General features: G+C 37.6%; 1 protein-coding gene across 4 annotated transcripts in view; it reads left to right on the top strand.

Annotated features, from left to right (window-relative positions):
- The window catches only part of tcf4 (transcription factor 4), a 177,401-nt gene that overhangs the window by 43,704 nt on the left and 116,281 nt on the right, over positions 1-17,416 (top strand). For all 4 annotated transcript variants that reach the window (XM_026174486.1, XM_026174485.1, XM_026174489.1 and 1 more), the window contains exon 3: positions 2,613-2,671. In XM_026174486.1, coding sequence (XP_026030271.1) covers positions 2,613-2,671 — 59 coding nt within the window. The remainder of the gene's footprint in view (positions 1-2,612; positions 2,672-17,416) is intronic.

The raw sequence follows: 17,416 nt of genomic DNA, 5'->3' as shown, positions 1-17,416 counted from the left end.
TTTAGACTGGCTCAAGATTTAAGGTTTTATCCAAAAAGAAGGTCTGCGTGGTAAAAATAGGCACCGGAGTGGTCCCGCAGCTCAGAGGGGAGGAAAGCCTGTTCAGAAGCTGGAGAGGAAATTAGCTTTGTTGTCTACACGCAGCGGTGCATTTTTCGAAATTCATCAGGCACCTTTTTCACAGCCAGGCACGCTCAGTTTGTGTATTAAAGTGATGGTCGGTTACCTGCCAACGAGGCTTCACCTTCTTGTCGTGTACTGATCAATCCTTGGCCTGCATTCAAAGAGCTCTGATGTCTGATTTCAATCAAACATGTTTCAACACGTTTGACCGAAGATGTTCTATAAAAACTAATGGGTAGGTGAGGGTGTTGTTTTCTTCTTACATCTATTAAATCTGTATCAGATGTTGCCTTGGGCATTAAGGACCTTCAAGTCCAACAACGGGAACAGAAATCATAGTTTCTGTACTGTTTATAAATGAAATTAAAGGAAAATAAAAAGTCTTTTGCAGTAAAACTTTAACCAAGAAATTTGAGTTCCTGAAGAGAGTTACATGAACATGATGCCTTGCAAGGTTTTCAAGAGATATGTTGAATGTTGGAGTTTAGCCAAACTTTCAATAAATGGAGCTTTAATATTAAGTGATAATCATGGAGAATTATGTCATACATTTGGCATAATATTAAATGCTAAATTAATCGCACAAACCCTAAATTTTGTAGTATGCAACTTTTCCTACAGGGCTTTGTTAAATCTTCACAGTGTGGTTCCAACATCTTTGATGGAAATGTCCTTTAATGTAGTATTGCAGTAGCAGTAGGCTGTTGCCAGGTTAAGCAGAGACAGGTTGAATTTCTCTGGCTGGTTATTTAAATTAAGAGCGTCATTATTACATGTATTACATGTTTTCCAAAATTTCACTATGTAAACCCTAATGAGAACCAATTTGTAGAACAGAAAACTGTAGATTCTTTAAAGCCAGGTTCAAAATGAGCATTTTGCTGGCACATTAGAATCAATGTATTTTTATCAATATATCTCTTTTTGTAACTTCATTAATTTGAAACTACTGTCAACGTGTAATATTTTTTTATTTTTTACAATTTTGAAGAAATAAAATGTTCTATAAATATTTCTCTGAATGCTATAATACAATATGAATATAAATTTTCTCTAACTGCTGAAGTGGAAATTTAGTGTGTTTTGAGGGAAAAATCCTTATTTTGGGAAAACAATAATTGCACGTATGCAGTGTTAAATCTTTTTTCTTTCTAATTGTGAAACACTGCTTACATGTAAAAATGTTTAAGTAACAGATAAAAATTCCTAGATAAGCACTTACATCAAGACAAATATTTAAATGTTCAAAAGACAAAGTGGACACACACATACAACAAAATGTGACTTTCCACTAGTTTGTGGGGGAGATATAGTGTGGAAGCAAAATGGTGAAAAAATTCACACACAATGGACCATTGAAACTGGATTATCTTCATTTTCTAGAAAATGTAAATAAAGCATGATTTTGAATGTATTTGTGTCACCAAATCCCATACTGCAGTTCTATATGCTGATTACAGAGTCTTGGTTTTCAGCTTCATTCCAAGTTGCCTGGTGGCTGTTGGTTGATACTTACTGTAAAGTCGTTTAGAAACGCTTATTTTTTCCCAAAATCACATCATTGTCAATAACTTTGGAAACTGAACTCTAAGTGTAAAATTCATCCATTATTTGCTGCCTTCAAAAATCCCACAATGGAATGCAGAAAATAGTCTGCATAGCCTGAACACAGTAGTATGCAACTGCGCAAGAATTGACTATTTTCTTCAGTAGAATTGGTTGCCTAGCGAGTGCACTAATTAGTCTCTATGGAACATCACTCTCCAAAGGGACAAAGATGGGAAAGAGCAGAATAATACCATATATGGCAAACCATTAGAGTTGGCGATGTACTATAAACATCTTTACTCGTAAATTCACTAGGAGAGTTCAGTTTTCTCCGTGAGGCAGGTTGCTTTTTAATTTTTCTGTTCAGCTGAACACTCAATTTTTTTTCTCATGCAAAGAAACTAAATCTACACCTAAAAGAAAGTGGAGAATGAAAGCGTTGATTTTGTTTTTGTGGCACAAAGCCCTTGCCTTTCTGTATGCGGATCTATGCATTGCAGGCATAGCAGATGTACGTTTTGTTGTGCAGAGAGATCAGCGAGCAGAAAACACACAGAGCACACACACTGTCTGTGATCAGGAAAACTGGCTTTGGCTGTTTCTACAAAAAGTTATTTTTTCTGTGGCTCCTTGTGAATGAATTATCCTTTAAATTAATAGATGAAAAACTATAGCACAGTTTTGATGTTCCGGGGAAATATGTCCCTGTTGTTGGTGATGGTGAGAGCATGTGACAAAGGGCAACTTTGCCTGGACCTGATTGTACCGACGCTGTGTAGTGTTATTGTGTTAACATGTCTTTGGAGTTGATTGATCTGTTAAAGCTGAATAATTTCCACACCAGTAATTGTTTTTTCCTTCCTGTAGTTATAAAGATCAGTCTTTGTTAAGCTGATTGCTTTTGCTAACTGCCTAACTGCCCTTTCTTCTTCCTCTTCCAGGTAAAACAGAGAGGAGTTTGTACTCATATGGCAGAGAGTCCAACCCACACTGCCATCAGGTCAGTCCCAATGTAAATGTCTTCTTTTATTCAACCAGTGTGTCAGTTTCAGTCATCTTTATTGCTTCTTTTTTGTTTTTTGATTGAGACAAAGCAGTAAATATATTTAGGCAAAACAGAGCAAACTCTGAGTTTGATTTGGTATCAGTAGTAGAGGACGTTCAGCTCTAGAGATGCAAGGTTTAAGCACCAAAATCTTTACTTGTGGTTGTGGACTTTTGCATATTAACTGTGGAACGTGGCCTGAAGGAGAGACCTAAAGCCATTGGTGCTTTTGGTAAATGTCTCCAGAATAACATGTAGCATGTCGCCAGTACCCACCTTATGCCTTTTTGCCCACATATCCTACCCACTGGATAATAAAGATTATAGAGGATTGTTCTAATGTGGCCCTAAACAAAAAAAAAAAAAGGGGGGGGGATTTGAATATGCAAATGAGGCGTTTAAATGCCAGTGTTGAAAAGTGAGCACAACCTAAACCTAGTGTTCTAAAGTGACTTTTTGGAGTTGGATGTGACTTTTGATCTCAGTCACTTATGCTGTAAAAAGAGGAGGAAGTTGACATCACCATAGTTTTGTAACCATCATTAAACATTTTGTAATAACCATTGTTGATAAATGGCAAGCTGATAGCTGATTATTTTTTGTAAATAGTTATTTTAATGTATTAATTTTTTCAAATAATTAGTAATGTTAAAATGTATGTTTATGTCGTTAGTTTGTGTTTGTTTTTGTGCACTTATACCAACCACTGTGTTGCTCTTAAACCTGCTCAAACACTCTCTGTGCCTAAGCCAAACCAAAAATCCAGAGAAAGTAAAAGCAGAGAAAAGGTGCTAACAAAATTTAAAAGCAAACATAAACCACAAGTACCTCCACCCTGCCTAGTCTTACGTTTCCTTAAATCAAATATTACATCTTAATCGCTATAATCTTCATAATAATATTTATGATATAAATAGTATAAATATTTGAATTAATTAAAAATATTCATAACATTTATAACTACTATGCTAATTTTTATAAACTTCAGCTTCAGAATTTCAGCAAACATCAGAAATAGTCCAGTGGTCTATAAACTAGTTAACAAACAATGAAATCAATTAATTGTTTATTAACATGGAATAATTATACAGTATTGTATTATTATGTATTTATAATCATTTATTAGCTATTTACAATGGCTATTTTAAAGTCATGTTTCTTTGGTCACTGACATCCAAACACATGGGTTTATGTGATGAACAAGGTTAACCAATCAACCCAAGTCACAATCACAGAATAAAAATATCCTCAAGTACAAGATGACTTTTTAAAAACAATGTAATATATTATATGTCAAAGTACTGCTTAAGGTTTTGAAGGTATGATTTCTTTGTATTGCTATTGATTGTGCACGCATTTTTTTTTATCTTACAAAGGTGTAAAAGAGTAACCTCCCATCAGACAAAGAATAATCTTACCAGTGGAGTTTTCATGTCCATTTAGCATTTATGTTTTTCTTGTTAATGTAAGTTCACTCTCCTATGAGCTGTTGGCTAGTGTGGCTTTGCACTGCTACATGTTAGCTAACTCTAACATTTAACATTTTTTTTCCCAATTGTCAAACATTTTGTTTAAACTCATGTCCCTTTGTTGTTCCCGTAAAGAGGATTCATGCAAATTTGCAAAGTCGTCTTTGACTTGTTGGCTGATTGTAGACGCTGTTTCTTGCATAATTTATTTCATTCAGATAGTTATTATTGTGCAACAGCTACCAATCACTCTCTGAAAAGTTGGGAACCTTCATTTGCAACTTAATATCCATGCATATATTCATGTGCTGTCATTTAAAGTCCACATAATAAAAGCTATAGAATACTCTGTTTGCTATGTGTCAATCACCCTCGTGACTACAATAAACAACAGCTGTTACATATTTTTTTGTATAATTTTAATAGAGATGTTTAACTTTATCTAACTATTCCCAACTTCATTAAACAAATAGTTATTAATTTTAACTTTAAGGACAACTGTTTTCAAAGAAATATGTATCACCAACGGTAGCACCAGGTGTTGTGACGACTTTTACTACATTCTGAATCTGTACTGTAATCTTCCTGCTCCGTTCTCATGGACCATATGCATCAATGAAAAGATACACGTTGATAATTAACAGAGACATACAGATGTTGGCATTTGATTAAAAAGAGAGGCTTGATGTGCTCGCTGTATTTTGATGACCACCAGATTAAAAAAAGAATCACATACGTTTCATTGCTGCACAGGTTGTTGGACGTGTGGAATCTGATATTACAGATTTATTTTTCTTTTCGTCTCAATGATCTTTAATTAAAGCTTATCAAAGAAGTGCGTTTCCTAGATTAAAAATATCGAAGTTGTACTAAAAGGTGTTACAGGTTATTATGAATCTATGAAATACTGTATGTGAAAAATTTCCTTTTGCATATCAAGAAGTTTGACTTTCAGATCTGATAAAAGCTGGCGGATAACAGTGGAGAATTTGATTATATTATTTAATTGCTATGTAGTTCAAATGTACACAAGTTTCTGATTAATCCACTTCCTAAAGTTGATGTGTGACTCTTCAATATCATAATATTTTTAGCGTTACTGTAGGTTTTGGCGCTACATTAGAAATTGTGGTCTAATTAATTTTAATCTTGCCTTTGGCGATTGCTGGTCTGTATGTTCATCTGCTAGCTTGTCATTATTTCATTGCAAAGTGAAATGATGCAGTTGAAGTCTGTCCATTTTGCTGGCCACTTGACTTTTAGCACCACCAGCATGTTAATCTTTGCGCTACTGAAATATTGCTACATATCACTGATAAAAAGCTTGATGCAGATATTCATGGTTCCCAGATGGTAAACTTTAATGACTTGGGTGATCACCAGACTTTCTCAAGGACTGTCATCAGGTAAAAATGTCACGTTATCAGTTAGACCTTTTCATACCCATACAAACTAACAGTTTAGTTTGTATGTCATCTTTCCTGATCTTAATTTGCCCTTCATCTTCTTGTAAGTAGCCTCTTTGTACAGCAATAGATTCCTTTTACCACTCTTGCAATACTTGAAACCATCCCTGAAGGTCCTGTTTTGTGAGCAAGTCAAGTACCATCTGTAACACCCCACTGAGTCAAAATAGTTATCCTTTAAATTAAATTTCAGAATAAAGAAGACAAAGTGATGGTTGTGTTGGTGTGGCCAAAGTACTCTCTGTCATGCATACTCTGCAATGAAGGGGCACCCGACTGTGATCACACCACAGCTCAGGTTGTTTGCACCAAATGTTCTCACTTAGAATATTACAACAGGATTCAGCATTGAGAATCTGACCCCTGTGAAAGAATGTGCAAGAGAAAAATTTTCAGAGAAAACAAGGAGCATGTTCATAGTTACACTGTTGACCAATCTTCCCTTCTTTGGCCTTGGACACTGAAAGGTCTTCCACTGTGAAAACTGCTGCCTGGTGTCTGAGTTATAACCATAACTCTTAGTAATAATTTGCAAAAGGAAAGTTGGGTCATCCCAGACCTGTTCACAGAGATCCTTACAGACATCTGCGTGCATGGACATAAAAATATATAAAGTACAGGTCCAGACATTGATTACACAAACAAAAAATCAACAGCACCTGTTGTATTAACATCACTGTGCACACTCTGTTTATGCATGGTGTTCAAGTGTTTATGATGAAATAGCACTAACTTTTATGTTATTTAGTAAGTGTTGGCATGCTAACAAGCAAAACTGAGATAGCACCACTAAAATCACTTCTAGGGAGAAATAGGATTGAGCCTGCCTTTTGAATTCCTAAAGAGCCCAGATAGCAAGTTAATAATTAATAAAATGAAATGAAATTAAACAAGGACTCGTGCTCTTATTTGGAATCGTGACATTGATTCAATGATGACCTTGAATCTCATATAATAATAATTGTCATAATGTTATAATATTTATAATTGCATTCTAGAGATGTTGTGATCAATGTCATGTCCACATCATCTAGACCTTGTGTTTCGGGATGATGTGGACACAGAGAATCTGTTTAATAACAGGAAAAGCGACTGCCAGCAGGGCCGATCAGACCAAACAAAATGATTGACAGTGGTCCAAATCTGGTTGCCTGGGGCAACTGGGCAACCGTTAATGTCGATCCTTGTGAATGGAGAGAACTCAGAAAGCAAAGTGATGGACAGTAAAGACAAGCAAAAATCCAAATGTGGCATCAGACTTTTGAAAGGCCTTCCTGCCTTTTGATCTTTCATGAGGACACGATTTGGCCATGACAACCTCATAAACAATGACGCACACAGACAACATACCAGTTTCTCCATCATGCTAAATGTGCCATTTGTAGGCACTGGAATACTTGTCATGCAGGTGGAATTAAATAAAGGTGCCGTTTGCCCCCTGAGACTTTATTTCTTCCTTTGTTTTATTTAGTCATTCATCAGTTTACCAGCTGATTCGCTCAGTATAGACTTGTTTTAATCATTCATATTACCAGTAGGCCAGCACAGTAAGCTGTTACTATCCATTTTAATCAGTGATGAGCAGAGAGACATACAGATTAATAACTGTAATATGTACTTCTTTTCTCACAGGAGGCATTTAAACCCAAGTTATAATCCTTTTTAACCTTTACCTTTCATGGCTAAACTTAACTGCATAAACTTGCTGCCTAAAGTTAACCAAAATAGCTCATGAAATTGAAAGAAACCTTTTAACGTAACGTTAAATCCAAAAATACAAGACTTAAACTCTTGTTGAGTGGATTAAGCTTCCTCTCGCCCTCTAGTCTTGCGAGGATTACTACTTCCATTCAGCAGCGAGGAACATCCTTCATCAAATGAGGTGATAACGCTCTGCTAGTACACAGAATGCCCCACCTGATGGAGCTATTTATGGGACTGATAACGACTGATGAGGTCTTTTTGATTCAACAATGACATTTGAACATTTTATTTATTCATGCATTCATTCAATCATTGGGAAGTGTATTAATTCATATGCTGGTTTTCTCTGACGGACATTTGAAGCGTTTCGCAATCAGTCCTTGGTGGTGGATCCATACGTTTATAGATACCTCCTCGTTATGTGATTTGTTTATTTGTTTATTTTACAAATATAAGCTGACCATCTATTGACTGTCTGCTCCCTCCACTTTTTTTCCTTTTTTGTCCTAAGCACTGTTTTTTTTTTTATAAATCCATCCATTTGTACTCATTTGTCCATCTAACAGTTGATTTGTTAACTTGATCAGCCTTTGATTCGTCCATGTATCCATCTTTCCATCCATCCATTACTCCATTTATCACCGCCTCGCTGATCTTTTATTTATAACCACCTCTTATATCCAGCTGTGGCCTTTGTACGAGGCTACAGCAAACCGTAGAGGACAAAAATATGAAATAAATGAAACATTACTGCCTCACTGGCCATTTTCCTACTGGGCTGCTGTCAAATTGTCCTGCTACACAGTCTGAATGGCTCCTGATGGAAATTGTTTGGAAATGGCAGATAAATTTACATGCTGGGCTGAAGTCCAAAATCCTCTGGCTTCGTCCTCGGCTGTTAGTGAAAGAGAAAGAGAGAGAGAGAGAGAAAAACACTTAGAGGGGAGGATGAGCTCACACACTAACAGCAGGAAGATTTCCAATGACCCCAGTTTATTTCGCCAGTCTCAGACCAAACCAAATAGATTTCTTCCGTTGGAGTTTTGAGTTAATTTAGGTTTTGGTTCCACATTTTTGGCTGCAGTTATTGTGGAAGTTTTAAATTTAGACATAATAATTTTGTCTCTGCCAATTTCCTCCATCTGAGTTCCAAAACACTCGATGATCATACTGGACTGCCATTTCATTTGAAATCTATTATTCAGTTTGACATTGTACTCATGTAAAGTAATTTCTCTTTGGGAAAATGGATTATTTTACACTAGTCAATGATGTAATCATAGCTGAATTTAAAAAAAGAGAGAATTGGTCAGTGATTAAGAGGGCTGGAAATAATAAATAATGTTGTAGTAAACTAGAAGAAAAAGGGATTGAAAAATAAATAACCAGATGTTTGGATTCATGCGTGTGGGGCACAGAGCCACTGGAGTTCGGATGCTTTAATGCTTTTACCTTTTATGTTTAATAATTGATACAATTAATAACAATTGTGACATTTGGGAAGCTGTAGGATTCATCCTCTGTGGACCATGTTTTGTCTTATTTTTAACTCATTTCATTCTGAACCAATTGTTGGGGCGAAATGTAATTGTCAAGTTTGGCCAGATCATTATGAGCAGATTGATATTTATATCAGATGGTTTAAACCAGAGGTTTTAACCATTTAAAGCCGGTCGGAGCGGACACGCTCCATTTTGCGTAACTATTTTTAAATCCCGGTAGCACTGCAACCACGTAAGCTAGCGCAATAATTTTTTTTGCATATGAAACCGGAGGAGTTGTACTTACATCTTATGCCATCAGCTTGTCCTAGGTCAAGGTTTCCTTCCACATATAGCTTTGCAAAAGCTGCATAAAAATCACTTGCAGCAACAAAAACATAATATTCCAGAAACACGCTTTGCCGATCCGATCAGCTGTTCGTAACACTTCCTACGTCCATCAGCGTGAACTATCACATGACCGCATGACCTGCCCGAAACCGGAAGTGATGTCATTTTGCGGAAATGTAGTTTTTTTACCATCAGGGCCTTATGAGCTTATACTTGTGTTTTTAAAAGTTATGTTTGACTTTATGACTTTCTGTGTCGTTTTTGGGATGCTGAGGACTCATATTGCACTTCTGGAAATAGTTAATTTTGATGCATATGCTGTTATTTTGCAAATTTGCACTATAATATATTTTTTCGTTTTTCCTGCAGTATATGAAAATTGGTGTATCTCAAAAATAAAACTATGAAGACACTTAAAATAAATTTCCTTTGGTGGGAAACTAGTTTGTGCAACTTTTTTGTATTTACAGTTTTGAGGGATAAGCCTCTTAAATTTCTCTAACTTGAAATATATGTTAAAAAAGCAAAAACGATTTTCAATTTTTTTGTAGTTTATTGCACTTTTTTGCAATTTATGTAATTACTATGCACTTAATGCAGACATATTATTAAAATTTGGGCTATAATGGTTGTATTGATGTATAGCAACTTGAAATGCTCCCAAAAAATGGCTCCACAGCATGTAAAAATATAATATAAGCTCTGGCGGACTTGGTTCTGTGGTAGGTCTTAAAGGGTTAAATATAAGGCCCAGAGGCCAGAACCAACCCAGCAAAGATTCCAATCCAGCCCACTGGATGAATTTGGAAAATGTGAAGAGATCAATATTCTTAATCGGATGAGCTACCTTTGTGTTTCTGAGTGGCAGCCAATCAGAATAAAGTTGGCTTAAAGGGGGCGGTTCTAAAAATGATATTTTGCAGACAGAGGATAAACTGAAGGGCTGCCCAGAATAAGATTGAGAAGTATTATTTTGAATTGCAAATTATGCAAAGATGGTTTATTTTTTGGTCCAAAAAAAGTGGAGCTGGAAATGAGCTTAATGAATCCCTTTTAACTTTAATATGATGCACAAATGTGCTTTTAATAAATAAAAAAAAGTATGTGCAATACTATTTTGAATATGTGATAATTCACTGATATTAGTTTACATTTATATAGTGTGATGGTTTGTGTTATAGTTGGGTTTTAGGTTTTAGGGTCAACTAGTTTTGGTTACCCAATCAGGTTGTGTTCCACAAAGCGATGGCTGGTACCATCAATGGTCCATTGACAGTAGTTTCCAGTGTTTATTTTCTGCACAAGAGTGCTTTTTCTCCTTAGTGACTGCTTGCATCCACTTTGAACGTGGAACCTGACAGGGTCATTGTGACTCTCACCAAGCTGTAAATGGGTGCTGGGGGATGGGAAACATGGTTTGATGCCAGTGTAAGAGCCCGACATCACAACAGTGAGCTGTGCTCCTTTACAATCATCCAGACACCCTCCAAAACCCAGAGTCTGCTGACAGAAGGTAGCATAAATACTCCAAACACCAGGATGGAGAGAGAATGAGAACGTTGTTGGATTACATGGGATATTGGGAACAGATATTTTTTTATTATTTACTTCATATTACTTCATATAATGCTACATTTATGCAGTGTGCAAATTGTAACAAGTTTAATGGAATAGAGAAAACACTGGGTTAAAGTTCAAGCTTCCAAGAAATCTTTTCGACTTTTATGGTTATGGAACATTATATTAAGCTGCATTGCTACATGGTAGCTGTTCTGGAGTTTTTGATCAAGTTTTAGCTTTACCAAGCTGGTCTCCCAATCGTTCCATTAATATGTTTAATCACCAAGAGGTAAAACCCAATAATTATGCATTTCTCTTGGTAGTTAAAAGAAATATTAAGTTCAAACTAAATCCACTTATCTTTTGCCTTCTTCCTAAAAGATGAACCCTTTAAGACTTTAAGACTAATATTCTCCAGATAGTTCCTTTACTGCTAGCCTGAGGATACACCTTTTTGTTAACTTCCACTGCTATGGCCAAGAAAAGCACATTGTTTGTTCTTCTCTGGTTTTATGGGGATTTCTGTGGTTTCACTGCTGCTGAGAGTATCACCTGGACTCCCATAACCACAGTGGAAACACCCTCATTGGCAGTATAATATATAGCCAGCACACACCCGCACAAACACACTGCATGACTTTCTTATAGCTGCTATCTAAAGGGGAATTCTGTCTACATAAGCAGAAAACCCCTCCTCATCTGGATGAAGGGATGGGAGTAGATGATCTTCCCGTCTCTCATCCCGTCTCGCACTCTTTATATCTTCTTATCTTGTTTGGGGTTTTTCATCAGTTTCCTCCCCATCTGAAATTTTTCCCTTCTTCTTCATTCTGTCGTTCATTCAAGCCAAAGCCACTATGTCGACTGCTTACACACACACACACACACACACACACACACGCACACAGTTTTTTCTCTCAGCCACACCAAAGCATGCCTGTCATCCACTTATCGCCTCACAGATCAGCAGGTTAGTCCTGGGCCGGCAGCGAGCGCTGAGGCAGCAGCAGTGTGGATGTGAGGTTCTGCTGGAATGCAACATGAAAAAAAAGCCTTTAACCCTTCCTATATACACACACACTCAGTCAGTGAAAAGTGCTGAAGCCTCCGTTTTTGAAGCTCTGCAAGTTTTGGGAGCCACTTGGAAGCCGCATTTTCCTATTAAACAAGGTGCACACACATGCACTTACAAATTTTCAGTCTGAATAAACCTAGATTTACTCTATTAAATACACATGCAGATACTGTATCTGCAACATAACATAGCGACGTCATTTTTATAGATGGATCTGTGCTGTGGGCTATCTTGAGTTACATTTACCTGCAGAAGAACAGCAGGTGTGTCATTCCCCTCGGCTTCCTTGTTTACCGCTAATATCCTCAATCAGCTAAACTCGTGAGCACTTTAGGGCTCTCCAAACATTTTTGCGTCTGATGGGTCAGAGACTAGAAAGAGAGAAACTTGGCATTGTGGTCTCTGTCCTCGCTGTGTTCTCATTTGTCATCTTTCACTCTGTTTTTGTCTCTTCGATCTCTTTCAAACGTACAGATCTTTGAGGTTTAAAAACACAAAGAACCCTTTGATGCGCTGCTTTTCAGCGTATCCACTTGAGTTTTAATAAATTGAGTGGTTGTGTGGCGGTGTTTGATCATCAATGTGAGAGGTGTTTATGGGTGCACTTAAGAAATAAAATGTTATATGTGGTCATTTCAGATCATCAGTGCAGTATCAACTTTCTTCTCATATTAAATTCACAGCAGGTCAGGCATCTGAAGCCTGAGTGACACAAAGATAATGTCTTTTTACCAATGTTACCATTTCCCGATCCTTCTTTGTGTTTGTGTTAAGCTTTGTGGGGGAGCATTTTCTCTCGCTTTCTCTCATGTCCCTAAAATTGCCGTAGACCTTAATCAGTAATTCTCAATTTTCTGGCAAGTTTCAGTCACAAAAATGTTCCCAAAGAACTTTTACATCGCAGCTTTAGGTCAGTAGTTGAAAATAGCCCGTGTCAGTGACCTGATGCATCAGTAATACAGCTGTCTAAAAGTCCAGCGTTTCTTTGCTGTCATAGTTGTACTGTGGCAGAAATAAGAAGGAGATGGATTTTGAGAAAGAAAAAAAAATGGAGGGGAAGGTGTCATGTGGTTGTCTGCTGCCAGCATAGACTGTATATAAAAGATGGATGTAGCAGCTTGACATCAGCCAGTGGTTTGTGAACTCCTGTTTTGAAGCCTTAACATTAGCATTCCAGTCACAACCATATTTATGGGTTTATTTTATTTTCAGAAACGGTCATATTTATAAAAGAGAGTCAATGATAACATCACAATTTACGCTAGCAAGCTTGGTTAGTAAGGTAAACTGTACATGTGCATCACATAGACACAGATACCTGCTGACAGGTCCTTAATAAGATAAACTTTTTTACAATTAAAAACACAGCATGCTATCATTTCTGTTATACAGCAGCATTAAAATGTTCTAAAATTCACCAATGCTATAAACACAATCTAGAGGTCTGGTTCAGTGACTTGAATTAGCGAGTAAACGCTAGCAGGCAGCTCTGTTTGTACTCGTCCGCTTGGGTGCTACGTGGGATGATGCTAAGAAGAGACCTGCATAACAGCGTTTAAAAACTAGCAGCATATGACAATAAAATATAATAATTAATAATACCTAAAAATATTCACATTTTTCACTGCTGTCTTATTTTGCAGATTACAGATTGTCTTTATTCACCTTTACATACCACTGAAGAAGCAAATCTCTCATTTTCTGTCTATCTCCTCCTATCTGTAAAAATGCAGTACTTCTAAGTGTGTGTGTGTGTGTGTGTGTGTGTGTGTGTGTGTGTGTGTGTGTGTGTGTGTGTGTGTGTGTGTGTGTGTGTTCATCATCATATTCATTCAGACTCTCTTCTCACCCCCATTGGCTCCTTTCTGACCAATGGCGTTGCAGCAGGAAGTACAAGCCCCCAACAGCTGGTCCACCAAGAAAAATACAAGGACAAGTCAAAGACTGTTACATGCAGGGAAATATTCATAAAGCTGCTTTGACCGTAGTCTGTCCTAATTGGGCTCCATTATTATTGGGCCATTTGTACATTATAAAAGTGTTTCTCTTTTAGAACAGCCAGTTTGGTACAAACAACTTTATGCAAAGCAAAGAGGAACTCAGTGATATATTAGCAGATGACACAAATCTTACACTTTGCTTCACTGTTTACATGCATTGTTTGAAACAAAATAGTTTTATAATATTCCCAGCTCAATTACTTCAGCTTAAGTACAGTGGGAGACCTCTGCAGACCTGCTGTGGATTACAGCTTTCCCTCTCTCTTTGCATGTTTTGTAATCCCCACGTAATAAACTCAGAGTGAGATATTTATGCTAAGTCACTGACTTGGTTGTGCCAGCTGTGATGTCAGCACATTTATACCAGTGCTCGTGGCACGCCGGACTCACTGCAGTATGCAGATTTTTTTCCTCAAAGTTTTCAAGTTGCAGCGTCCCCCTCTGTGTAATCTGGGAATATCACGGCTCCTGTACCATTATATTGTCGTAATGGTTCTTGTCTTCAACCTGGTCAAGTTGGTGCATGACAAGCCAAAGCGACACCAAAGCAGGACATGAGCTAGCAGGTGTGACATCATTTTTGTGTCTGCTGCTAACCTAGGTGTTCCTGTTAGATATTTTGTAGCTTTGACACTGGCACTGGTTTGGAAACAGGATTGAAATATTGTGAGCAGAGATCTCTCAGGTAATCAAGTCAAATCTGCGGTCCATGTCTATACTTATGCTAAATGTTTTGCAAATTGTTCTGTCTGTGTGATAAAATGCAGAGCTGTGAGAGAAGAGCAAGAAAGACGTGATAACTGCATTAATGGATTGGGAGCCCGAAGGCATAGAAGTAAGAAATGAGTGGAGAAAAAACTGTAAAGAGTTAAAGTCTTTACATTGGTTGGAAAAAACTCTAATTAAAGAAAAAACAAAAACAGGAAGACATATATTTGTTTTCTGTTGTTACTGTAAACAGCTGTTAATTGCCAGCAATCAGTGATGTTTGCAGGCTGAAAATCTGTTTGTTTTTGTTGTTCATACAGTGACTACATCCTGATGTTATGGTACATACCCCTTGATCTACGGGCCTGTAGCTAAACACAAATAAGACCAGAAAATTTTGAGGAGGTTCAGCACCAGACAGGGGCTTTTGTTGCCTCATGTCTGTAACCTCACCAAGTTATGTCATATCTGTCTATAGTCAGTCTTATCTCCTTCTGCATCCATCCATCCTCCTTTTTTTTTTTTTGTAGTGAGGTGTTCCATTCACAGCTGCTCTCCAGATCTGAATACACACACACACACACACACACACACACACACACACACACACACACACACACACACACACACACACACAGCTGCTCGGCTCTCTCAGGAGACTCTCAGCTGTCATTTACTCTCATTTACCGGCCGCAGAGATCGGCACTTTTATTTTTTGCTATTGATCATAAAGACACACACGATGCTGGACTCACATGCTCTGTCTTTGTTGACGCATCAGCAGTGACAGCTCAGAGTTTGTGCCTGTTTCATTCATTTTGCACATTTAGAGTGTCAGGACCATCCAGTGCAAGTATAGCATGATGTACTGTAGCTGCTGGGGGCTCCTTTAGTTACAGTTGTTGAAAGCAACTGTACCATCAGTAGATGGTAGAACAATTCAAAAATACTGGGAAGCTAAATTAAGGAGCAGAAGAATAGCTAGGATACAACTGGACAAGGATAGAGAGAGCTAGTCTCAGCAGTCAGCTGGGTTGCACTAGGTCAATAAAGCACCAGTGAAGTATGGAATTATAGAATTTGATCTCGTGACCCAGTGATTATAAATAAATATCACCTACAGCGGTTCTTATCAATTCAAGTCAACTCAATTAGATTTTATTTATATAATGCCAAATCACAACAGGAGTTGCCTCAAGGTGTTTATACTGTAATGTAAAGATAACACAATAATACAAACAAAACAGGGAAAACCCCAACAATCGTATGACCCCCTATGAGCAAGTGCTTTGGCGACAGTGGGAACTAGGTTCTAGGGAGGGGAGGGTGACAGGACAAATACAAATATCAATCTATTGGTGATGTTAAACAACTAAAGACATAGGACGTCTAAGAGTCTCAGAGGAGCCTCAGAGACTGCAAAAGTCATTTGGATGAATGATGAAATGTTTCACACATTGACAACATCCAGGTGAACAGAATCAGCTTTCCAATGGCACACACCTTTTTTCACACCTTGATCATCTGGTGACCCTCAGGGCCACTTCCAAAGGGGACAACCCCCAGTAGGGGTTAAATACCGCCGCCATTTGTTACCCCTTCGGTCATAAAAAGCTGAACTAAGTTTCTGAATGTGATAACTCTAGCCATGCAACATGGGATTTTTTTTCAACTGAAGAGGATGAGAGGTGAAAATATATTCACAAACCTAAAAAAGTCCAGTTGCATCTTTTTTTTTATTAAAGTTCTTGATGTTTGCATTTAGTTTAAAGCCTCATAGCTGCTGGTGTAGCCACAGACATCTCGCTAATGTTAAATACTTTTACTCTAAGCAGTATTCCTAATTCAATTATTGCTCCTAAGAAAAAGAAGCACTGAGAAGAAGCTCAGTGTGCTTGCTGTTTTGCGAGGGTATATTTGGTTGTGAAAATTATTTGATTGATTCATGCAGCAGTTGACTGTGTTTATTTAATGAGTTTTCGGCAGGCATCACGGAGCCAAACCAGGGAGCTACTCTCTGTCAGTGACGTTGACTCTGTCTCCTTTCTCTTGTCTCAAACATCAAACAGTATGCTGTCACAGACACACACACACACACACACACACACACACACACACACACACACACAGAAATTGCAAGCGAGGTACAACAGCTGGTAACAGACACAGAACAGAACTGAGCTGTCACATCTACACTGCAGAGCTGACACACACACACACACACGATAGTGCTGAAACTTTAATGCAAACATACACACACATGCTGACATACATATACCAGCAACTGCACTAATTCTCTTTCTCCCACGCATACACACACACACACAGCAATCCAGTCTTGATCTATGAGCTGTGGAAAAGCCAGCTGATATTTTTCATGTGTGTTCCCTTCATCAGAGCTCAGTTCTGCAGGTCTTCTCTCGGATTCTTATCTGTGGCAGATGAAGCAAGAACTTCCTGGATCCCACAGACCTTGAACTTCCTTTAAATGAGAATGAAATGCAGCCCAAGCTTTGGACATTTCAAAGATTTTTTTTGACTTTACAAATAAAAAGCACAGAAGCAGCAAAATACTTTAAATGTTCTCATCTCAGCAGAGCGTGGTCCACACTGAGGTTAAAGATATAGCTCAGTGAACAGCCTGTAAAAACATACACACTTATCTTGTATGATAAATAATTAGGATTTTATATTTTTCCCCAAAATTTGACATTTTAAATCAGCTAGACCCTGACATTTAAAGCAGCACTAAATACAACAAATAGAAATATGCATACATGTTCACAATATGACTTTTGCGGATTATTCGGATAATTATTTAGGCTAAAAACACAATTTCAGTCATCAGCATTAGCCTAAATATAAGCTCCATTTTTGCATTCAGCA

The sequence above is a fragment of the Astatotilapia calliptera genome, chromosome 7 (assembly GCF_900246225.1).
Source record: "Astatotilapia calliptera chromosome 7, fAstCal1.2, whole genome shotgun sequence".
Taxonomy (NCBI): Eukaryota; Metazoa; Chordata; class Actinopteri; order Cichliformes; family Cichlidae; genus Astatotilapia; species Astatotilapia calliptera.
This window is presented reverse-complemented; position numbering and strand designations above follow the sequence as displayed.